Genomic DNA, 26,352 nt, shown 5'->3' with positions numbered 1-26,352 from the left:
CTTTTCATCAACTGACCAAAGACTGAGGCTGTGCAAAGGCAGAGGTGAATTTCATCATCAATGTCCGCTTTTGAGATGTGGGAAATGGTCTATGTTTTCCAGGGTCTTTCTGTGAACCTTTACTGCGTGATGGCAGTGTGGTGTGGCAGAGAACCTCTTGTCTTGCAGATGTTGAGTGCAAGACCTCTTGTATGCTTCAGTGAAGGTGCTGGCAATGGCTTGGACCTCTGCGTTTGAGTGTGTGCAAACACAAGTGTCACCTCCACATTGCAGCTCAATAACCAAGGTTTGTGTAACCTTGGTTCTGGAATGTACTCGTCACCCATTGAATAACTTCCCATTAGTTCTGAAGATTAGCTCCTGTGGCAACTTTGGGCAAGAAAAAAAACATACCTGTTTCATGTTGGTCAGCGACCCCATTCACATCGATAGGGTGGTAAAGCCAAGGGGCCAATTACAAAGATTATCAGCTCGAGTCAATCAGAACTGCCCCAAACTTGGAGCAAGGTGAAGATGCAGAAGTATGGAACCTGCTGAGCTGCAAGGAGCATGTTGCCACCAGTCCTCTTCCAAACTGCTGACAGAAGGCAAATACTTGGTGGGTCATCCTCGGTACTTTGTACATGCAAACTGGTCTTTTCAGGCCAAGGATCAGATTTTTGATGGTGGTACAGAATCCAACCTCCTTCCCTGCATCTCTCCACAGGTTGAAGAGAAACATGAAGAGTACAAATCAGATTTTAAAAGAAGAAAGAATCAAGAAAAAAAACATTCAGATGTTGGAAACCTGAAACAAAAACAAAATGCTGGAAAACTCAGCAAGTCAGGCACGTCTGTGGAAAGGTAAACTGCCAACGTTTCAAGTCTGTAACCTTTCATCAGAACAAGGGTCACAAACCCAAAACATTGACTGCTTCTCATTCCACAGCTGCTGCCCGACACGCCAAGTTTTTCCAGCATTTTCTGGTTTTGTTCCAGATTTCCCCCAAGGAGTTCCTCCAATAGATCAGGAAGAAACTAGGCTCAATCGTGGCTGATGACACAATCAGACAACTGTTGTGTTGCCTTCTTGGTCAAATAACCTAAATGAAACACACTCGAATAAATAACCACTTCAGTGGGGCAAATGCAGAGCCAGAATAACCAAACAGTAGTACAGTCAGTTCCCCATGGGAGGTCCACTACATCAGTCCAAGTATTCAAACTAAGTTTTCAAAAATTTACTGAGGGAATGAATCAACCAGCAGGCACAGGCAACCCACTATATGGCCTGTAGATACAAAGGGCCTCTCTCTTCTTAGACCAAGAAGCAATTATTAAAAATAAGCAGGTATTCATGAGCAAGTTATGAATGGACATCAGCAGACTAATTCTTGAAATAGTGACAAGACCAAGTGCCCATGTTAAAATCTCCTACACTGACTGCAAGCAGCAATCACGTCAAAGTAGGGAGAGACTCACGTCAGGGAAGTGCAACCTGACTGAACCCTACTTCCATCACTTCAAATACAACAGGTCACAAATAGTGCAGGAAGACAACAACCTCCCCTTCCCATTTGCCAGTATCAAAACACTGCCCCTGCCCGACACAAACCCACCACGGATTCTGCTCCAACAACGTTTACAGCAAAATGAACACCGATCTAATCATCAGTGCCACAAAGTACTTTTCTAAGAAATCTGTTCTGGGTCCCGTGAAGTAACATGGTTCCAAAGGGGAATGTGTAGATTATGATTCCAGAAACAAAGCTAGAATAACTAATTGCAAGGAAAAAGACAACACAAGTTGAAACTGAAGAGAAATGAACTTATACTTATTGAACTATTAAGAATATCAATGACCACTCCTGCAATTAGTCTCTATTATATGTCACACCAGTCCCTTAAAAGTTCCTTGATGTTTTCTGGGGTCAGTTTCATGCTCAGTGTCCAAACCTCCTCCTGCTAGCCTTTGGTTCTCCTGTGGCAGGCTGCCAGATAGAGGCAACAGTCAGAAAAGAAAATAGTCAAATCCTGTAGTGTCATGCCTATGAGCATTTGAGACATAAAAGCAAGATTATCCTTTTATCCTTATCCAAGACTGACCATTTTAGTCTTGACTAGGTGTACTACCAAAGGGGTGCCCAAGACATTGCACAAAATTTGGCATCATTTACCACTTCTATCAACAAATGACACTTCTGACAATGCAGTAATACTTCAAAGGTTGTCAGTCTACATTGCAGAAGTCCATAACATGGCTTGAATTCACCCTGGCATAGAATGATCCCAACTGAGCCAAATTAACCAACTATTCCAAATTCCATCCTTTATTTTATAATACAAATCCTGTATCCAAGCTATACAAGACAAAGCTTTCTTCCATAATCCACTTTGGATCCCAGTCCAGATGCCCTTCAAATTTAAAATCCTCATTTTCAAATCTTACCAACAACCTTGCTTCATGGTTACCTCCTCAGTCATACATCCCTTGAGATCTTTATTGCTTCTTGTGCATCTGCCAATTCCTTTGTTCCACTGGTAATGCCCAAACCTTCTGATACCTCACCACCATGTTCAACAAATCCATTCATTAAGTATCACCATTTCTGTCAGCTTCCATCATGTCTCTGTGGAGTACCTTGCAATATTTTATATTCCATGGAAAATACAAATTCAGTGCCAAGTTCTTAATTCACCGAATGCACAACCATGTCCATTCTGCTTTTTAGCAAAATATAATATTTGCAGGTGCAGATAGCTGTAAAAGATCCCACTTCACTTTCAAGAAAAACTCTCCCAGGACGTTAGCAATAATTCACTCTTAACTAATGCCAAAACATTATCTGGTTCATCACCAATGTCTGTGGTACCATGTTATGACTGTTGAGCTCGTCTACTCTGAAACCACATTTTAACGATTCAGGTGCTATTTAAATGCAAGTTCATTTCCTAAATGTTGCAAAACAGGAAGTTACTAAAATTTGACAGTTATGAGAACTGAATTGAGATTACAGCAGCCCGCAACCAATCTGAACAAACAGCCTCAATTTGGAGAAGTACTTCATGCCTGTTGCAATAGATAATTCACACTTGCAAACTCAATTTCCTGCCTAGTTTTATAATGACATTTGAGCAAAAGCCAAGCATCACAGGACAGGAATGTTGTGTGAGCAGCACTCTCCTCCTCTGGGACCCAAAGACACTGGAGCACCTTTCATCTGCTGTTATTTCATGGTTGGATGCTAGTAGCTTCTTGATCATAGGTGCTGCACAATACTATCCCAGGTAGAGTCTGCTGCTTTCACCAAAATTGGTGTCAGGCACATATTTTCATTTCCAATCCAGAAGGTAGCAATAGTGAGATGGGAAAGCAGGAGAAATGTTTTGGCTGCCATGGACAATGAGGGTTTTGCACTCTTAGTTTAGCTCTCACCTCCAGGCCAAAACTGCTACAGCAATGCTAAACCCAACTCCCAACCATCACTGGATCCATCATACCCAACTTACGCATAAAACAAGATCTCCGCAAAGACTCAAGAACAAGGTCCACGGTGGTGCTTTCACTACTGAAAGAGCACAACATTGTCTAATGTATTATCTTTTGCACAAGTAGTTAAAATGAGGCCTTCTTTATCCATGCAAACAGATGCAAAAGAGTACATAGCAGCATTTCAAGAGGAGTAGGGAAGTGCTTTTTCAGATAAGGAACCACAGACTCATCATCCCAGAACAGACACTGGATCACGCAACGAAAAGATCTTGAAACAACAATTGTAAGGAGATGGCAGGTTGAAGTCTTTGTGAAAAGGAAAATTTAAGAAGTTGAACCGAAAGGACGAGATGATAATACAGTATAGTGATGACGGTCAAAATGAGTGCTACAGAGAAGAGCGTAAAGGGCAAAAGGTCAAAATGGTAAAAGATTAAAAGTTTTGTCTGAATGCCAGAAGCATTTGCAACATGGTAGATGCTGCAAAATAGAGAGAAAAGGGTATGATCCACAGCCATTACAGAGATACTTGTTTGGCAAGATGATCAAAGCTGGAAACTGAATATTCCAGGGCACCTGATGTTTCATTCAGGAGGACAGGCAGGATGGAAAAGAAGGCAAGCTAGCTCCAAAAATAAATATTAAGATAGTAGTGAGAAAAATCTATTGTCCAGAAAATGAGTAGAATCAATCTGGGGGAGAAAAGAATTAAGAAAGAAAATGCATTAGTGGGAGTGGTCTATAGGCCCTCTAATAGTGGCTATATCATCGGAATGAGTATGGCCACCTTTAGGGGGCCTATAGACTAATCAGTCAAGGAACAAAGACAGAAAATAACAAAAGTGACACAATAGTCATGGACAGCTTTAACCTGTATGCATATTAATCCATAAATCAAATCGGCAAACATTGAACTTCTATCCCATGAACTTCTCCTCAAGTTTATGTCTCCTTGATCCATATATTGTGGACTCAACCGAAGAACAGGTTTAGATCTGAGTGTGTGCAATGAGGCAGTATTAATTAGCGATCTCAAAATAAATGATCCTTTGGGGAAAGACTGATCATAACTGAGTGTGGCAAACTTCCATCTGAAATTAAGATCTTAAACTTAAATAAAGGCAATTGCATTACAAAGGAAGAGGTGGTGGAAGGAGACTAGAAAAGTAAATAGTATGGCATGATGACAAATAAGAAAATGATAGATATTTTTTTAAATATTTTACAATTATCAAACAGACATATTGAAAAATAAAAACTCTACAGGAAAAAAGATTCATTAATGACCAACTAAAGAAATGATGGATGGTGTTAGATTGGAAGAAAAGGCTTAAAATATTGTGAAGAACAGTGGTAGGGCTGAGAACTGGGAACATTTTAGAAACCAAAGGAAGTCTAAAAAGTTGACAAGGAGAAAAAAGAATTTGAGAGTAAATCAGTAAGGAATGAACATCATAAGATCTTAAATGTACAAGAAAAAGAGAGTAAACATTGATCCGTTAAAAACTGAGGGAAATACTGAGAAATAAGAAAATGGTAGAGATATTAGACAACCACTTTATAACTCTATAAAGACAGTGAAAATGTGCCAAAGACAATTGTAAATAAGAGGGCAGAAGGGAGGGATGAACCTGAAGCAAATATCATTGGAGAAAAAGACTAAAGGCTGACAAATCATCTAGATCTGATGGTCTGTATTGTAGAGTTCTAAAAGGGGTGCAGAGGTAGTGAATGCATTGGTGGTAACCTTTCAAAATTCACTGGCATTTTAATAGGTTCTAGTAGATTACAAAAACGCCACGCTGCTATTCAAGAAATAAAGAGGGAAATTAAGGAAGAATCTGAAGACAAATATAACATCTATTATCGTAAAATAATAACTATGTTTAATTGTATTAAGAAAGAAAAATGTTTGACCAATTTATTAGAGTTCTTTGAGGATGTAACTAACATGGTGGGGTAGACAGAAGGGCACTGGAATATCCAAACAACATTCAATATGTTGTCACATAAAAGATTATTCCACAAGAGGGTTCATAGTATGAAGGGTAATATCTTAGGCCAAATTGAACAGGATTCAGCTCACCACTTGGACTCCGTCTCCACAGTCCCCAACCACTTGCACTTACCTACATCGGATTCAGAGGGTCTACAACTGACATTCCCCAGCCATTCAAGGTCTCAGCAGTGAGCTAGTCTCAGGGGCACATTGCTGAAGTCTTGCCTTGGAAAGCCCATCATCCTTTGACTAGAGACAAGGCTGGGTGCAAAGCTTCACCTTCAAAGTCGTTAAAGCTTTGCAGCAATTTTTTTTAAATCTCTTTAAAAAATTTTTTAATTCAATGGCACTTAAACTAAGATTGCTTTCAATAATTAAAAGAATAAAACTTCTTAAAAAAGCACATTAAGTAACTGATATTAGTGTTTCAAAGCAAGATAAAAATAAAAACTGAATTTATCTTTACCTATTTAACCTTTAGGGACAGGAATCGCAATTCAAGGGAATTGGCTTCCACGTCATGTCTGACTGATGTAGGATGAGTTAACCAGATTTCTCAGCATGACTGTAGGGAAAACCGGGAGGATCAGGCACTCCCACTTAATTCCACTTGGAGGCTAGTGACAGAGCAGAATGACAGACGCTCGAGCACCTGTATCCCGTCTCATCCTGAACTTATGATGGACCCTGTCAAGTCCAGGCCTTCCCTACCTAGGAGTGGCTGCACCTCAGTAATTCGCTTTAGAACTTATCCACTGCCGACTTGATTTGTCCTTTAGAGTGGATTAGAAGTTAGTTTACAATGTTGAAATTAACATGCCAACTTACATGGAAAGCCTTCCAGCCAAGCGAAGCTTGACCGATCTACATTGTTGCTTAACTAAATTTTGCAAAGCTCCAACCTTTAGCATCCAGCTGGCAATTAATTGGGAAGGTTAACTGACAAAGTATAAATGAATAAATGGGTCATTTTCAGACCTACAAGCAGTAACTAAGAGGGTGCCATCAGGAACAGTGACGGTTCGTCGGCTATTTGTGTTAAGGAATTAGATGAAAGAATCAAGTGCTCCAAATTCCAAGCTAGGTGGAAAAGTAACCGTAAGTAATATTAACAGGTTAAGTGTGAACAAAAAAAGATGGCAAATGGAGTATAATTTGGGCAAATGTGATGTTATTCACTTGGGCAGGAACTTTAAAAAAGCAGTATTCTTTTTTTAAATTTGTGAGAGACACTTGCTCAGAGAAATTTGGGTGCCCTTATACAAGAAGCAATGTTAGCAGTAGGTCCAGCAGGCAACTGGGAAGGCAAGTGAAATGTTGGCCATTATTGCAGTAGGGATGGAGCGCAACGTGGATATCTTGCTGTAAGTGTACAGGATTCTGGTGACATTATACCTACAGTATCATGTACAGTTTTGGTCTTCTTATTTACAGAGGCAGTGCAGGGAAGATTTTTTAGATCGCTCAGGAGGAAGTGATTATCTTTAAATGGAAAGTTGAGAGGATTAGGCTGCACCCAGAGGGAGAGAGAAACAGAGTCTATGACCTTTCGCCACATCTTGCATCTGATGAAAAGTCACACTCTCTACAGATGCTGCCTGACCTGCTGAACTTTTTCCAGCACTAATTTATTTCAGATTTAAATCATCTGCAGTATTTTGCTTTCACATACAGGCTGTCCCAAGATTACAAACATCTGACTTATGGACACCTCTACATATGAATGAGGCCATAACACAATCCCATAACGTTATTAAATTCTAAAGTCTGATGGACACATGTACGTTCCTTCCTTTCTCCCTCCACAAGTAATTGTTCTTGATCATCAGTCTTGTATGCTTTTGATGCCATTCATTCCAGTACTGTGGAGGTATGGTTACCATAATTGAGTGATTTTTGTGTACTTTCTAACTTATGGACAAATTCGACTTAAGGACATCTGCAAAAACAAAATCCATTCATTACCTGGGAATGGCCTGTAGCTGAAGCCTAAACTCTCTGGAGTTAAGAATCGGATGATCAAAATATATTGAATTCAAAGAGAATTTAACAGGGCAGATTTTGTGATAATGTATCCTCTGGCGAACAAACTTAACACTCTTAGTATTCCCATTTAAGGTGGAGATGAAGAGGAATTTATTCCCTCAAAAAGGGTTGTGAATCCTTGGAATACTGTACCACAAGAAGCTGTGGATGCCCAGTATGTTCAAGGCCACAAAGGATACATTTTGGGCTAAATGGGAATAAAGATTAGGCGTAAAAATGGAGTCAAGCCCAAATATACCTTACTAAATGGTGGAGCAATCTCAAAGGACCACATGACCAACTTGCTCCTATTTTGTTACATAGAGAGTCTTTCACAGTCTCAAGGCAACCAAAAACACTCTACAGACATTGATGAATGATTTCTTTTTGAAGTACTGTCACTAATGCAGAAAATGAAGTAACCAATTTGCACACAGCATGCAGTCTTAAATTAGCAAAATGTTGATAACCTGATAACCTTCACGTGACATTGAGGAACAATTACTGGCCAGGCTGGAGGAATTCCCCTGCTTCTCTTGAAGATGGCAAGAACCAGCAATTAAGATTTCAGCATTCCACTGCTGACCTTCCAGTCCAACAACTCAGATCACTCCAGTTACAAGCTGTAAATTCTGCAGCTTCCTTTGTCCCACTATAGCTGGTCATGCTTTCATCTGTCCAGTCCCCATTTCTGCAGTTTCACCACTAAACAGCCCCATTCCCCCCACCCCGCCCACCCCATTTCTTTAGTAATACTTTTAAAGCTGGCCACTTTGACCAACTTTTGAGGCTCCCTTATGAGGTGACAAACATGGCCTGAGTTTAATGTTTTATCCAAAATACGCCACAAAACATACTTGATTTTGTACTCACGTCTCTGGTGTAGGATATGAACCTACAGCTTTCGTAGCAGAGAAGTGACAAAGCCTTCCATGCTCCAAATCACATCCCCACCTCTTCGAACTGTTAAGATGATATCTACTACCTTCTATCCCCCCCCAATCAAAAACTTCACGTCCAATTAAATATTAACAACCAGATCTAACCCCCATCTCTTCCTAAATCCATCCCACATACAACCAGAAATTGCAAATACAATCAAAAATGAAAAAAACTGCAGATGCTGGAAATCTGATATAAAAGGAAACACTCAGTGGGTCAGGCAGTATCTGTGAAACAAGAAACAATTAATGTTTAGGTTAAAACCTTTCATCAACATGAAGGCCCTTCATCTTTCCATAGATGTTGCCCGATTAGCTAAGTATTTCCAGCATTTTCTGTTCTTATTGTAAATATAATCTACTTTTTCCCCCTCCAAATAGCCATGCTGACCAAGGTCATTCCCAATTTGTTTCCTGGTTCACATCTAGTTCACACATTTCACTAGCAAGATGATGCAACCGACGCTGGTGCCCTGAGGCTAAAGAGGAACGAGTAAGAAGGGTGGTGGGGAAGGCAAAGAGAACATTGAAAACTTGCCAGGATTCTGCTCCATCACGATCCAGCAACTCCTTTCAGAAGTGTACGGCAAGCGACACTGAAACACAGAGTCTCCCCAACGGTAACCAGGTAACATTATCCAGGCTTACACACAAGTAGACCTGGAGTCAAGAAGTGCAAAAAACCACCCCACAATATCAATCAACTCTAACAGGGGGAAAAGAGAACAGATTCTTCTATTCAAATCATTCACCCTTGTCTGGATTCTTTGCATAGACTGTTTCTTTTTACATCCCTACATGGTTTAGTCACAGGAAATATAACTCAATTTGTGCTCTGGAAATGCTTTAGAGCATAGACTATGCAGTGTTGATATTCCTTTCCAGTCTGTTTGCTTTGGCAATCATTGCCATACATGCAGCAGCCTTTCAGAACTTAATCGGAGTCACACCCACATTCTTATGTACCTTGTTTAACACACTGGTCAGTGAATGCATGCTTTATTTTTAGCACACTGTATGCACTTGAAATTTCAATGAGCTGCATACAGTCCCACCATTAAGTGTCTCGTTGAGCCCACCTCAACTCAAAACCTCATGCTCAGATCATGTTAATTATACAAATGGGAGCCAAATGCCTCATTTGGCCAGTGGAAACAGATCACGTTGCGATTATACAATAAGACCGCCAACTCCCGAGTTGCCGCCTCTGTCCCTTCCCAAATTTTAACTTAACTCCACCCTGTACAGATGATTATGAATCTTTCCAGAATAACTTCATTTTCTTTCCCCTCCTGCTAACGTTGATAAACTGGGTAACTTTCCAAGTGCGACAGCAAGTTTGCCACTATGGGCCATGACTCAAAGTTACTGCAACTGAGTCAGAGGTTTATGGGTTAAGTCAAGGAACACTCTAACATAGTACTGAGAGTGCTGTGGTAGACTTTCAGGTGAGGTAACGAACTAAGGACTAGATGCCCATCAAAATGGATGCAAAAAGATCTCATCCAAAATACCTCAAACCAGAGTATATGATCAAGTTTTCCCTCCCCTCTTCAAATAGAAATGAACTGCACCCACACAGTTGTTTATATAAATAAAAGACCCTTTACAACACCATGCAAGAGAGTCAGCACAAACTAACTGCAGTTCATGACCACACACTTAAAACACGTAATTAATTTAATAGAACAATCAAGCTCTCAGCCCCACCTACACATGCGGTTACCACAAAGCTGTCCCTATGGCATCATTCAGTTAAGCGACAATGTCCCCTGAGATAACACCTGCCAAATTTAGTTTTGGATGGCCCCATTGGCCAATAACGTGAATGCAAATGGGCCCGGTGCCACAACCCACTTTATCCCCAGTGCCAAAGAGTGGGCAGCGGGACTCTCTCTCAGCAGCTTGGAGTTACAGGTGTGACGACATTACAGCTTTCCTTCCCTGGGCTTTCATCCTCTCCACCTCAGGCAAACGTACAGCACAGGAAGAGGTTCCAATTTGCAAGTGCTTATTCTGTGAAATAGTTATTCAACTAATACCCTCTCCATATAGCCCTGAATACAACATCAATTCCCTTTTCTAAGGGACATTTGAATCTGTTCCTACCATCGTTCATGCAGTGCATTCTATGACAACTCACTGTTTTAAAACTTGTTTGCCTCACTTAATTTTAAAATTGTCCTCTGACTGAAATCCCACCCCTCCCCCACCACTGAAAACAACTCCTATTTATCCAAAAACTGCTCACAATTTAAAATTTCCCCCTCATCATTCCTGCTGCGAGGGGAACAAGCCCAGCTTTTGAGTCTCTCCCCACATGCTCCCACACTGGCACCCAGGGCCTTTAACATGCTATCTAACTCCCTTACAGAATTAAAATGTAGTATAGGTTTAACCATGGGAGCAACAATGACATGGAGAAAGAAGGGTTAAGAGCTTGGGAGAGTGATACATGGATTCAGAGGCATGGTCACTCTTGTAAGCAGGTCACACAAACCAATCCATTAAACCACTTATCAAGGTTCTAAACCAACAAAATGAGAGTTACCTGTACAGCTCTTCAAGCCTGCTGTACCAATCAATGAATCTTGGCAGGTATCCATTTGCCCACCCCAAGCAAAGTTTTCAGTTGACCGTTTTGGGGAAGAGTGTTCCAATGTTTCTGACAGCATCCCAAGCAGCCATGATGCAATTCCAAGGTTTATTCCTTTGTTGGGGATTTCCCCCACCAGAGGAAATAATTTCATTTTACCTCCCCTATCGCATGGCACGGTAGCGTAGCGGTTAACATGACACTATTACAGCGCCAGCAATCAGGGTTCAATTCCGGCCGCTGTCTGTAAGGAGTTTGTACGTTCTCCCCGTGACTGCGTGGGTTTCCTCCAGGTGCTCCAGTTTCCTCCCACATTCCAAAGACGTACGGGTTAGGTTAACATGGGTGTAATTGGGTGGCGCGGACTTGTTGGACTGAAAGGGCCCGTTACCGTGCTGTATAAATAAAACTTTTTTCCAAAAAGTAAAATTTTAAAATCTTTAAATCATCTTAAGCACCTCAACTAGATCACCCCTTAAATCTTCTTTACTCAACGTAAATGATCAGCATTCAGCTTAAAGTGTAATTTACAGAAGTTAAAAACATCAAAATGTTTTCTACCTATCACCACCCCACCTCCCCACTTTTGTCCACCTATCACTGCTCTGCTTTTCCTTCCTATATATTCAGCTTCCCCTTTTCTTATCTTCAGTCCCGAAGAAGGGTCCTGACCCAAAACGTTGACCGCCTGCTTTTCTCCACGGATGCTGCCTGGCCTGCTGAGTTCCTCCAGTATCATTGAGGTTTTCATCAAAATGTTTGCTTTGATGCATTAGCCCTTCACACAGTCTTTTAAAATACTGTTACTCTACCGTATTGGCTTAAGCATAGAGAATATCTTCAGAAATAAGATCAACCTTCAAAGTGAGATGACATAATAGAAAGGGTTTTAAAAAAACCATCATTTGTAACCATAGTTAAAAAGTAAGCCATCAGCAGATTATCAATACATGGAACATCTAAATCAACTGAAAGTTTTACTTGTTCTTTGCCAAATATCTGAACAAACACCATCCAAGTGCAACAGCAGCACACTTACTGGGACGAATACGCCCTAGAGGGAAACTGACCATCTCCATGAAGTTGCTGAACCAGCTAGCAGTGAACAAGTTTAATCCTGTGCACTGTGGGCTCAGCAAGTAAAAACTTACTAATAAACATTCACAAACATGGAGAAAACAAATGACGGAGAGACAATAAGGTGGGGGACTGAGCACCTCAAGGTCATCACATTCTCAGTCTGACAAGTACACAATTGTAACGCCTTAAATGACAGCAGTGTTCAACTTAAAACAAGGTAAAGTGCCCTTTCAAGTGGCTAATGCAGGAGCAGCATTAAGGGACTGATTCACCCCTTCTCCAGACTGGGGAAAGCTTAATGTATAGAGGAATGCAAGCAGATAGATTACACAGTACTATCAAAGGCAACATCTATGAAAAACAATCAATATTGTGGTGTACGATCCTTCACAGCACCTGTACCCCAAAAGTAACTGCTGTCTCAATGCATCACATTTTCTATTCTCATTTCAGGTGTCTGGAATACTTATATTACATACAGCTTGAATTCACCACACACTTGAAAGAATAATGGAAAATGGAATATAATAAAAACACAAAATGAAAAAAATTGGAGGACTATAGGGAAAGAGGAGGGGTAGGCAGCAAATTTGATAGCTCAAACAGCCAGCACAGAAACAGACTGAACGGCTGCCTCGTGTACAAGTCAACAAAGAGTTTAAAAAACACACGTTTTCTTTGTTATGAAAAGGTATAGAATTTAAGAGCAGGGAGGGTATGGTAGAACCATACACGACATCAGTTAGGCCACAGCCCGAGCACAGTTCTGGTCATCACATTACAGGAAAGATGTAATCAAGTTGAAGAAAATGCAGAGGAAACTTAAAAGGAGGTTGCCACTGCTCTGAAATTTTAGCTACAAGACTAGATCAACTGGGTTAATTTTCTTTAGATCAGAAAAGGTTGAGAGGAGATTTAATTGAGATATATAAAGTTATGAGGGTCCAGAAAAATAGAAAGGATCCATTTCCTTAACAGAAGGGGATTAAAAAACCAAAGGACACATACTTAAAGTAATCAGAAAGATTCATATCTGAAAGGTGAGATTAGGTTGGTTCACTGTTTCTCTGACCCACACATACACAAGGGGCCTCTTCCTGAGTCATAAATTTTCTGTGGTTATGGTACACAAACACAAGTCAGCTGTTGATCAACAAGTTTTAAGTGTCTAAAAGGACAGCAAATAGATTTATAAAGGGAAGTTTAGGCACTGGAGACACGACTTGTCAATGGTAGGACGATGGAAGTCAGGGATGTTCAAGAGGCCAAAATTAAAAGGGTGCAGGGATCACAGATTTGTGGACATTTGCAGGGTTTGCAGAGGACAGAGGCCATGGAAGAATACCAAGGAAAGATGACCAAGTATATTAAAATGGAACAATTCAGACGTGCAGCCAGTGTGGGACTGAGTGAATTAAATTTGCTGCAAGTTTAGAGAGTAATATTTTGAATAAGTTCGAGTTCAAAGAGGATAGAACATGGGGAATGCGGCCAGAAAAGCATTGAAATGGAGGTAACAAAGACTCAAATGAAGGTTTCAACAGAAAATATAGCTTCATATATTGTAAGAAATGTCAATGCATGTGAATGAGAAGTATTGGAGTGTTGTACTTCAAGCCCATTATTCTTGTATTACAAGAATATGATGAATCCTAAAACAGATTTCACAAGTATACATGGCATAGTTTTATCCAGGATCCTACAGATAACAGCAAGTGAGTCATCTACACCCCAAATCCAAAGCTTTCTTCCCACACCCTCTGTGCACTGGTAAAGCTGAAAAATACAGAGACATCATTATCGCAAGGTACAGAGGTTTTGTTCTGCCCTGTACAAAGCCTGATGCTGGCTAGACCCTAAACAGGACAGCTGTGGAGACAGATTATATGTAATATACAGAAGTAGGGCACTTAGTCCAAATTACCCACATCAGTGTTTATGCTTCTATTCTGCAAGATGCAGCCATCAGCATCACCCCCTACCTTTCCATCCTCACACTTATTTAGTTTCCCTTTAAACACCAGATAGCAAGTTTCACACTGTCCTGACTTTCTGGGTAAAGAGATTGCGTCTGAATTTCCCATTTGATTTCTTGATGACTTTCATATTGACGACAACTCCTGCGGGCAACGTCAGCCACCTGGAACAACAGCCAGTGGACAATCGTGCTAAACTAGGGAGAGTACAAGGTACTGGGTGCAGTGAGGCCTTTATAGGGAGATTCCAAATCAGGGCAATGCAAGTCAGTGGGGATGGGGGTTGGGATCTGGAACGGTGCTCCTTTAGCCATCTGAGCAGCAAAGCAAGTTGCAGTTGTTATAGATTGGAGCTCAGAAACAAATCAGTCCCAAAGATGACCAGCAGCCCTTCAGGAACAAAATAAACAGGTCACTTACAAAGCTTTGCTTACAAGTCATAGCTCTTCCTAAAATGCTGTCATATCATTTACGAATATCTAATACATAGAACACAAAGTAGGATAGGCATAGGAGTAACCAGACCCTAAACACATTTATTTTCTTCGCCAGGACCAGTTAACTATCAATAGTTGTTCATATTTTCCTTTGTTACCAACCATATGCAAACCCTTGAGCATTCTAACGACAGTTAGAATTAATTAATTAATTAATCACAACCCAGATGATGTATTGTATATCACCGCCTACCATGGATAAACTCAACTTTGAAAGAACTAAGGTACAGAACATGCAACAAGTAGAGTACGCACCAAAGATTCTAGGTAACATTGGGAGCAGATCTCAACACATTCACTGCGTTTTGTCATCACAAAGGCTTTTAGGCACGAGAAAATGCAATTTAGTTCCAATTCCTGAACGTAAATACTGCACAGTAAAATGTCCCTTCTCTTACATCCCTTTCAACTTGCACCTGAATCATGTTTGGAGTGAAAATGCACAAAATATTAGTTTCATGCATAAAAAAGCTCATCAATAAAGTTGAAATAAGAGAATTAGGATGGGGGTATCTTTAAGGCTGGTGTTATCAGCACACAAGGACTGATCATGTGGCTTATCATGCATACTAAAGAGACCAGCACTGCGCAGGACTCACCAATGCGAGGGGCTACTGAACTCTGTTGGGTTTGGCAGGATCCCCAAGGGGAAGTGAATGGTGCTCATCATCAACTTTACTCTCAGAGGAAATTCAGTTTACTCAGAATAGGGAGTGATTCAAAGTTACTGTTCTATCAGATACAATGCACAATATTTTCTACGGGACTGAGTCTAGTAATAGCAAATGATGAGTTGGATGTTTAAGCCCAACATTTCTGATCAATAATCCATTCATCAGTTTCAATAACATAGATGTTAATAACATTGTTTCTCCCTCCACAGATACCGCCTGATCTGTTGAGCACTTCCAGCTTCTTTCGTTTTAATTTTAGAATTTCCAATTACTTTTACTAAAGATCTGCAAAGCCAGCTTACAAAAATGTACTTATTCAAAATGCCGGTATTTAAGTACTGCCAGTATTTAACTCACACCTAGATTTTACCTGGAGTCTCAGCCATGAAGTTGCAGAGTTTGGCAGGATCACAGTTTGGATGCAATCACTGGGCACCCCCTCCATCAACCCTTAAAAAATGTCAGTAAGCTACAAGCAGTTGTCACACATTTAAAATAAAATCAAGGCCAACTATTGCAGCCCAAATGTTAACCCCGAAAGACCCCCATGCTTAAAATCAATTTTAACAAATAACTTTCATTTATACAGACATCTTTGATATAGTAAAATGGCTCAAGGACATTGTACATGGTATGGTACATAGGTATCACCATATCAGACATGTACTCAGAAACAAAGGAAACATTTGAACAGTGACGAAAAGGTTTTGCAAATGTAAACTCTAAGGAGCATTTTAGGGAAGGAGAGAGATTTAGAACAGGACTTGGCTATATATGCATATAAACTTTTAAAAGAATATGGGCATGCCGAGAGAGCAGTTAGTAGAAGATGTGCAATCCAGGGCTTCATAAATAGAGTGAAAGTACAACAGCAGGAAGGTTATGAAACACTGGTTAGGCAACTTTTAAAATAATTGTTATGATCTGGAACCCACTAGCAATTGAGTTGGTCGAAACAGTCCAACTCGAAAGAGAATCAGATAGGCACTTGAAAAAAATAACAAGCTGGGATGAGGGGAAAAAGAACAGGGGAGATGGGAGTGGCTACAAGAAGCCAGCAAAAGCCAGCTGAATGGCCTCTTTCTGGGCCATCAGTGTTCACAGGACTCCCTTTGCAGAACTCCTGCATCTCACTGCTGGAATTCCTCACAAGCATCTGGTGGAAATAATGAAGAGGATGTCCTAGTCACCAGTCAAAAGAAAAACAATGCTGGAAACACTCAGCAGGTCAGACAGCATCAATGACAAGAAAAACAGAATTAATGATACAAGTTGGAGACCATTCTGCAGAACTAGAAAAGAGATAAAAATACATTTTTGCTGGTTCCAGGAATCAATAGGATTGGAATCCTGAGATTATCAGTGTGGATGCAATTGGCAGGTGTTTATATTGGGATTGATTTGGGAACAAGGTGGATAAAATTCTCTCAGTTTTATACTCAATGCAAAATAACATTTATTGCTTTACATTTCCACTATAAAATGGTGTTCATTGTTTAGCTGTTTTACATTGGAATAGGTGATCATAACGTTCATTGTTTTACATTGGGTCTAACTGGAGAAAAGGGTCTAACTGGAGAAAACATTCAGATGTTTTAATTGGGTCTGGGGTTGTAGGGAAATATCAAAGTTAAATGTTTGGGTCTGAAGTGGGTGCACTGGAGGGATAATGTTTACTTTTAAACTTCACATTGGACCTGGGTCTTTGCTTTTTATTGCATTACGTAATGCATCAGTAGCATTAAGGATGGGGTAAGGAGTGGTTAGAGATATCTATCTCTCTCACATATATATAAAAATAGATCACACAAAATGTGTAGTTATAGCAGACACTGTGGAAGAACAATAAACAGCAAGACGACAAAAATGAGGTTAATAAAATAGGTATGTACTTGGCAGGTGAAATTCAACATGTACAAGTCTAAATTATCATTTTTGAGGAAGAACTAGAAAAGATGATACATATTCAGTGGCAGAATTTAAATAGGAATCCAAGGAATGGGAGAACTGGAGGTGTTTAGGCATACATTTCTGAAGATGGCAGGACAGACTAAAAGCATTTAATAAATCACATGGGATTTGGGATTTTCTAAACAGCCGCATAGAGTACAAACAACAGGTGGATATGCCAAACACAAAGCATTAATTTGTTTCCAATAAGAGTACTGTGCCCAATTAAGGGCATCGCACTTTCAGAAGGGTGCAAGGGCTTTGGACTGGGTACCAAAGGCACTTAATTGAATGTTCTGGGGATAGGGGATACAAGGACAGATTGGACAAACCAAAATCATGTAAGGTTCAAGATTAGTTTTCTTTACTTACCACTGCCTGAAAGGCCAATTATAAAACGTCACAGATTAGCAAAAGGATCAGAAGTGACACCACAAAAAACATTTTTGTGACAATCCTTAAGATTTAAAATACTCTCCTGATATAGCAATAGAGATGTGCAATAAGAGGCATCAAACAATTGGGTAAAAGGCAAGGAAAAGATGCAGGAAAATGACCAAAGACTAGTGAGAACCAGAAGCAGGCACAGAATGGCTTTCTCCTCTGCTCTACTGTTCTTGATTCTTTGACAGCTTTTGGACTTACAAGAGCAGACTGCGACAATCGCTGAGTGAATTTACCATTTAAGGCCACCTCACATACACCAGAAGGTGTCTCTGATGCTGAGCTCAAAGATGAGAATCTTTACCATGGCCTTATGGAGACTGGTGTCCATATGAAGTGGAGAGTACAACTGTCACTCAGTACAATAGTGGGGCAGTTACAACTACTGATAACTTTACATGAACCAGCCAGGCAGATTGCTCACACAGCCCAATCAAAGACGAGACCAGTTTTTGTTTAAATGAAAACAAAGGGGGAATAAAAAAAAGCATGTATCCTCTCCCTTTGACCCCTCTGTCAAGCACTCAGCAGTCAAAAGAGCCCGTCGAGACAACCCTACCCAGATTGTGAACACTGAGCCTCTTAACAAGCTACCAGAATGCAATCCTGCAGTCAAGCATGCCCTTCAGAAGAGGAACCTAGATTTATAGATCACCCAGCAAAAAGAAAAAGCAAATATAAAACACTATTTATAACATCTGCAAACATCACAAGACTATTGTCACCAGTCAATGCTATGCAAGTGCATTGATAACTATGAATATTCCTTTCATGCAAGGTCCTGATATCAACTTTCACACTTCAGATTCTGGAGAAGAATCTGAAATTTACCACATTATAACTGAAGACCTGTTGGCTTTCCTACAGTTAAACATCATGGAGCGGCCACTAAACCATTTTAGCTTTTTGTTGATATGGAATTTCAGATTCATTGTAAAATCAGTTGATTTCAGTTAAAAAGAAACATCTTACTTCAATTGCAACCAAAGGAGGCTGCAAGCACTGATGTACAGCTCTGACTTTTGAAGTATAAACACTATTAAAATGTAAATTGGTTTATTATTGTCACATGTACCGAAGTACAGTGAAAAACACGTCTTGCATACTGTCCATAGAGATCATTTCATTACAATAATGTATTGAGGTAGTACAAGGTAAAACAATAACAGAATGCAGAGTAAAGTGTTACAGTTACAGGGAAAGTGCAGTACTGGCAGACAATAAGGTGCAAGGCCATAAGGTAGATTGTGAGGTCAAGAGTCCATCTTATCATACTAGGGGACCGTTCAATAGTCTTAGAATAGCAGGATAGAAGCTGTTCTTGAGCCTGGTGGTACGTGCTTTCAGGCTTTTGTATCTTCTGGGAGGGGGGAGAAGAGAGAACGTCTGGGGTGGGTGGGGTCTTTGATTATGCTGGCTGCTTTACCGAGGCAGGGAGAAGAGCAGACAAGAGTCCATGAAGGGGAGGCTGGTTTCAGTGATGTGCTGAGCTGTGTCCGCAGCACAAGCTCCCACAAATATCAATTAAGTAATGACCAGATAATTTATTCCCTAGTAATGATGGTTGACCAGCACTAGGGCACAGGAAAGAAGTCTCCTGCTCTTCTGCAGAAGTGCAGTAAAATCTTCAGTGAAAAGATAGTGCCTCTGATACCAGAGCACTCTCTTAGTACTGTGAACATCTGGCTTGAACTCTTAACCTAAGCAGGTATGGTGGTTCTTACTGGATGAAACAGTTACAGGTTTGGTAAAAAAAAATTATTTACCATTATTATGAATAGAAGCCATTTAATAACCCATGGTACAAGCACAGTAGCCAAGATGACTAAAGGGGCAGCACCGGTTCCCAGGTAAATTATTAATGGGTTGAGACGAGGTCCAGTACATTGTGCACCTGCTGCGTCTAGGTATCCACAAAACACAGTACAGGCTTAGTACAGACAGCTGTCTTGCAGATACGAGAGCTGTGCAACTTGCTGCTTCTGTGCAGTACTTACAAAAGATGCACTGCCTGTGAGCTCGGTTCAGTCCCTGCTCCAAAGAACATGAGAAGTTACACTAGGGCCAGCTTCAGATGCCGCACTAGCATTGAGCTCCAGACAACTAACAGAACAGTAGCAAGTTACACATACAATATGCTTTTCACAATCTCAAGATTCTTGTTGCTTTACAGCCAAACTAGCCTTTCACAGTGCTATAATACAGGAAATGCAGTAGCCAATGCATGTACAACACAGTTCCACAGTTAGCATTGGGATAATGACAACAATAAGTTTTTAGTGAAATTGACTAAAGTCAGACCACCGAGGAGGACATTCCTGTCTAGTCTGAAATGATTCAGCAGGATTTATGTCCATCCACGGTTTTGGTTTAATATCTCATCTGAAAGACGACCTCCAGTACTTTTCTGGATTAGGACCTGAACCTCAGTCTTCTGATGTTTAATGTTGAGAGAGCAACTCACTGATTTAGCACAATTTTACTCAGAAATCCTTGAAACGGTTAACACATCTCAGAGGAGGGGCTCCTACTAATGCCAAGCGTGAGAGAGGTTGTATTCTCTTGGGATTTCCTGCAACCCTGGCTGCTGCCTCACACAGCCTCAATGTGAATGAGTGCAAGCTGGCAGGTTTTAATCATGCAGCTCGCTGTGTACAGGTTTTCAAGCTGTTCCAACATCCATACAAGACCATCAATCCTTTCAACTGTCCCCAAATCTCACATGGCTGGTGGGACCAATCCAAACAGGAGTAACTGTCAATTGTTGCCCGTGCAATGATTTGATCAGTAAGTACATTTTTCTTCAGTCACTGAAATAAGCTAGTTTCTGCACTTTCCCAGATATCATTAACGGCTTTTTTATGGCTATGGCTTCCTCAGTGACTTATCCTGGAAAGTTCCCATGACACCAATTCCATCACTGGCTATAAAACCTTGGATGTCCTGTGGTTGTGAAAGCAAGTAATTTCTCTACTGTACCTGTCAAGCTCCCACTCCCATATAGAGTCTTGCATCACACTCCACCTGAGGAAGAAAGACAGCCATGCCACTTACAATCACCAGTAGCACAGGAGCTGGAGAAAGCCCGGCCTTAGCTCAATGCTTTGTCGCGACAATAGGGTTTTAATTTCCACCAACCCCCAGGGTAATGCTTTGACACTCGTCTGCTGGGATCAGTAACAATGCACTTTTCTCAAGCAAATTACCGAAGCTTTGTATGACAAGCAATTGATATTGTTGAGAAACTAATAAAAAGAAAACCTTATTTAAGCTGATGAAATCATTTTTCACATCCTGAAGCCAAACAGTGGAATTGTATCTATCAGCACAAGTGATCACAGAGATATCATACATACCAACACATGAACTGGAATATAATGAGATTATGTATAATATGTACCACTAGATAAAGTTAACAGAGGTTCCTTATATACTGACTAGGGAAGCATATGCTGACATAGTATATGACCAGAGGTGCCTTACAAGCCAAAATGCTATCCAACTATAGAAGTACGTACAAGAGACAGTGTTCATGCTGGTATATAAAGTGACCACAAGAGTACAATATGTACAGGAATAAAATGTGATAGCAAGGTATGATTTCTCTTGACATACACTGGTACCAAGGGTATGGAAATGTATTGTATAGTAACCAAAGGGGTGCTATACAACCAATGTAATAAAGAGACATCATGTACAGTGGCATATTGTGTAGCTAATGTGTAGGATCCTTTATTCTACATTCAAAACAGTTGCAAAGTCAGAATCATCTCACAGCTTGTTGCCACCACAAATATATCAGCTCTCTGCTCTGCTATAGGAGTTGGCTGGGAACACACCTACTTAAAGAACAACAGTCCCGGAGCAGAGCAAGAATATATGCAACCTGGCAAGAAATCAAACACCAGCTGAAGCCTCAGGCAAGACACCTGGATTTGTCCCAGGATACAAGCACTTGATAATTCTTTGTTTTATTTCTGCCTGCACTAATACTCCCACAGACACCAGGGAATTCTTACGAGCATGTGTGTAACAAAAGTTCTTTCCCTCCAGTCCCCCTTCTCATCCACTAACCTCTACACACTGCTTCCTTCTATTACAGGATCTAGCTGAAATTCCGGAACTGTAATACCTCACCTCCTTTAACAACTTACCTCTTGGATTTCCTCATCTATTTGCAACAACGATGCATAATGTGAAAAAATCTCGTTAATTATTTAAAGTCTGGAGCAACACACAGAGTGCTGGAGGAACTCAGCGGGTCGGGCAGCATCCCTGGAGGGAAATGGACAGTCCACGTTTCAGGTCGAGACCCTTCATCTGGACTGAACGAGAGGGGAGATGGCCAGTATAAGAAGATGGGGGGAGGGAAAGGGATGGAGCAATAGCCAGCAGGTGATAGCTGGATCCAGGTAATGGGGGTGATAGGCAGATGAGGGAGGGAAGACAGGACAGGAATAAAATGTGATAGCAAGGTATGATTTCTCTTGGCATATACCAACACCGAAGGTATGGAAATATACTGGTGTATGTAACCAAAGGGGTGCTATACAAACGATGTAATAAAGAGACATCATGTACAGCGAATGACGTCAGAAACTGGGAGTGATAGGTGGAAGTGACAAAGGGCTGAAGAAGATGGAATCTGATAGGAGGGGAAGGTCAAGCGTGAAATAAAGGTTGGGAGGTGAGGAGGGGAACTGCTAGGAGTGTGTGGATGATGGGCAGACAGAGAGCGCAAGGGAGGGGACAGAGAGGGTGATCGGGGCAGGTGGATCAGGAGGACAGAGAAAAGAAATAAAGGGGGAAAAGGGACAGAGGAGCAGATATTACCAGAAGTTTGAGAATTGACTCTTCATGCCACCAGGTTGGAGACTGCCCAGGCAGAATATGAGGTGCTGTTCTCTAATTTGCCTTTGCTCGATCTGGCAGTAGAGGAAGTGTGGACAGACATTTGGGAATGGGAAATGGAATTAAAATGGCTGGCCACTGGGAGATCCCAGCTGGCACAGCAGATGGAGCAAAGGTGCTCAGCAAAGCAGTCACCCAATCTGCGTCCGGTCTCACCGATGTAGAGGAGGCTGCAACAGGTGCATCAGACGCAGTAAATATCACCCCAGGATTCACATGTGGAAGACTGCCTCACTTGGAAGAGCTGTTAAGGGTCCTGGATGGTGGTGAGGGAGGAGCCCATCAACACTACCTTATTCACTGTCATCAGCACTTTGCCCTGGAAGTTACAGCCTCTTATCAGTACAGCACTCAAAAAGGGACAGCCACAGAACATGAACCCACATCCACCACAGACAATTCTTGAAAAATAAAACAGATTCCAAGACATTCCATGTGTTCAAGTTTTGCTGAGCTCAAATACACACCTGATTCTCTCATTACTCTACACCTGCAACGCTACTCATGTCCTAGCATGAATTAGCACCTGTTAATAGTTACTGAGGACAGGGGGTTGCTGAACAAAACAGGAGAGCATGCAGTAGCATCACTTAATGATATTCTGTAGGCAACTGCCACTTTGGGTACCTGTTTTGTTTGAAAAGGTATAGAGCAGCCAACTCCAGAGTAAGGCCCAATTGAGCTTATGCTTTGCAAAGTGCTCTCACAGTAGTTTAGGAAAAAGTCCCACTACCATATAGCGGCAAACAGGGGTGAGCAACAAATCCCAAACTTACCACATGACTACCCCCTACCTCCCCCCAACAGATTCATTTACTCAAAAGTCAAAAAAGTGCAAATGCTGGAAATCTGAAATAAGACCAAAAATGCTGGACACACTCAGCAGATCTGTGGAAGGAGAAGCAGTTAACATTTCAGATCGAGGACCCTTCACAAGACCACTGATATCCCAGAACTGAAAGCTGAAATGTTAAATGTTTCTCTTTCCACAGATGCTGCCTGGCCTGCTGAGATTAATGTTCTCCCCAAGCTTGGAAAGTAATAATCTCATAAACTGGGTGCCACAATGAATTCTTTTCCTCTCCACCTTTCTTGAAAGCCACAGTTTCTAGTGGGTAAATTACTGTTGATGAAAGCAGTCCTCACTACCTCATCTTTCAGTTCTTCATTTGAAAACCTAGAGAACAAACCCAAGACAATTCAACTTGAAGGGCATTATGGTCAATTAAGATTCTGACTGTGTCCCAAGCTTCTGCAGTCATTAGGAAAAGGAACCTGACAATTTCCTTCCATAGTCTGGGGAATTAAATGATCGAAGGCCTATTCTGAAGAATGGGAACTAGAGAACAAAGCAGTCTGTCTGGGACATCAGGCAATCAGTTATCAAACTATGAAGCTGCTCTGGAGGTTAGATTTGTGACCTTCACCACCAGTTTTCTGCTAAATCCAGCATTCAAATATTACAGCAGAGCTGATTTAGCAGCGCAACATATACAAGACAACTCACATTCACAGCTTAATTTCAGGGTTTAGAATCCCAATGGAACACTAATGATCAAACAAAAACATATAGTACATGGGACCCCAATGATAACAAGGCCATCTTATAGGAGCAGATGAATCACAAAAGAAACAGCCAGCGTTCTCAGTCAACGATTGCGATCAATACTTCTGCTAATTATCTTGCCTCTGAGTGCAGTGGTCGCCTGGGATGTAATATCAGGCATTCAACAGCACACTGGAAACCTTGAGCCACCCCCACCCCACCATCCAGGAGTGTATCTCCCCCCCCCCCACACCCACACCCCACCATCCACGTGTATCCCCACCCCACAGGTGTATCTCCCCCCCACCCCACCCCACCCCACAGATGTATCTCCCTCCTCCTCACCTTCCCCTCCAATACACACAACTGACCTCAGGATGTGCCCATCACAGCAACTGGACGTGGCCTTAAAGGGACAGTGCCCTTCCAGAAACGGCCCCCCCCCCCCCCCCCCCCCCCCACACCCACCCCCCCCCCACCGCCGCCTTACCCGCAGCTCCGCGCACTTCAGCCTGCTGCAGCTCTGCTGGTTATCGGCGCCTGGCACCGGCCCACCGCTCGGCCTCAGGCCCCCTCCTCCTCCTTCCTCCCTCCCTCTCCACCCGGCCTCCGCCTCTCCTCCCAATGCCTCCGCCGTCCCCGGGCCCTCACCCCGACCCTACACCCTCCACCCTACCATCTCCACCCGGCCCAGGCCTCTCCTCCCACCCCGGGCCCTCAGTCACCCCACCGTGCCCTCCCCCGACCTCCCCCCGGGGCCTTCCCTCCCTCCACCGTGTCCCGTCCCGGACTCTCACCCCGTCCACGCCGGGGCCTCTCCCCCTACCCCCCGCCACCGGGTTGCTCCGACTTGGCCGCGGGCCGCTTCCACTCCTCGACCTCTCTGAACGTCGGGGCCTACGGCCCGACCCGGCCCGGCCCGGCCCGGGACTAACCGTGCCCGCCCGGCCGCTGTCACCCCTCACCTGGCAGCGATGAGGCGCGGCCCTGTGCTCGGCACCGTCTGCCCTCCTCCCCGGACCCGGAGCCGCGCTCTCCCCCCGGGCTCCCTGCCGCTCCAACCCGCTTCCGCCAGCCGCCGAGCCGGCTCACTGCTCCCCCCGGCGGCCGGCCCCGACCCGACAGCCCATAATATCCACCGGCCCGGGCAACCAGGCAGCCCGTGGCAACCACCCAGCCCATAATAACAGGAATCGTTCAGCTGCAGAAACCTTCATGTGCTTCTGAGGCAGCACCTCAGGGGTCCACGGTGACCTGCCTCTGGTCTGGGGTTCTCCCCATTGCCCCTGGTCCTGGGGGTTCTCCCCATTGCCCCTAGTCCGGGGTACTCGAGTCCATTGCCCCTGGTCTGGGGGTCTCCCCGTTGTCCCTGGTCCCGGGGAGTCTTCCCCATTGCCCCTGGTCTGGGGGTCTCCCCATTGCCTCTGGTCCTGGGGACTCGAGTCCATTGCCCCTGGTCCTGGGGGGTCTCCCCGTTGTCCCTGGTCCTGGGGGTCTCGACCCCATTGCCCCTGGTCTGGGGGTCTCCCCGTTGTCCCTGGTCCCGGGGAGTCTTCCCCATTGCCCCTGGTCCGGGGGAGTCAAGTCCATTGTCCCTGGTCCTGGGGGGTCTCCCCATTGCCTCTGGTCCTGGGGGGTCTCCCCATTGCCCCTGGTCCTGAGGGTGTCTCCCCATTGCCCCTGGTCCGGGGGACTCGAGTCCATTGCCCCTGGTCCAGGGGGGTCTCCCCGTTGTCCCTGGTCCTGGGGGTCTCGACCCCATTGCCCCTGGTCCTGGGGTGTTCTCCCCATTGCCCCTGGTCTGGGAGTCTCCCCGCTGTCCCTGGTCCCGGGGAGTCTTCCCCATTGCCCCTGGTCTGGGGGTCTCCCCGTTGCCCCTGGTCCCGGGGGGTCTCCCTATTGCCCCTGGTCCCAGGGGGACTCGAGCCCATTGCCCTTTGTCCGGGGGTCTCCCCATTGCCCTGGTCCTGGGGGGTCTCCCCATTGCCCCTGGTCCCGGGGGGACTCGAGTCTATTGCCCCTGGTCCCAGGGGGACTCGACCCCATTGCCCCTGGTCCCGGAGGGAACTCCCCATTGCCCCAAGGAGTACTGAGGGACCTCAGTGGGCAGGTCCAAAAATTCTTGAGGGTGGCTGCACAAGTAGATAAAGGTGGTCACGATACCATTAGGGCTACTTGCCTTCATTAGCTGGGGCACAGAGTGTAACATTATACAGAGTGTAACATTTATACTCTGCACTT

General features: G+C 43.1%; 1 protein-coding gene across 7 annotated transcripts in view; it reads right to left on the bottom strand.

Moving 5' to 3' along the window:
• Nucleotides 1-25,235, bottom strand: part of LOC127580783 (serine/threonine-protein kinase 38) — a 72,995-nt gene extending 47,760 nt beyond the window's left edge. Inside the window, exons 1-2 of one of the 7 annotated variants that reach the window (XM_052034656.1) lie at nucleotides 25,077-25,154; nucleotides 20,634-20,678 (exon numbers count right to left, since the gene is read on the bottom strand). In XM_052034656.1, the coding sequence (XP_051890616.1) occupies nucleotides 20,634-20,668 (35 nt within the window). In that variant the 5' untranslated portion in view covers nucleotides 20,669-20,678; nucleotides 25,077-25,154. The other 6 variants (XM_052034658.1, XM_052034657.1, XM_052034662.1 and 3 more) reach the window with 6 other exon arrangements.
• Between the last annotated feature and the right edge of the window lie 1,117 nt (nucleotides 25,236-26,352).

The sequence above is a fragment of the Pristis pectinata genome, chromosome 20, assembly GCF_009764475.1.
Source record: "Pristis pectinata isolate sPriPec2 chromosome 20, sPriPec2.1.pri, whole genome shotgun sequence".
Lineage (NCBI taxonomy): Eukaryota > Metazoa > Chordata > Chondrichthyes > Rhinopristiformes > Pristidae > Pristis > Pristis pectinata.
The sequence above is the reverse complement of the archived record's forward strand: the minus strand, read 5'-3'. Positions and strand labels throughout refer to the sequence as shown.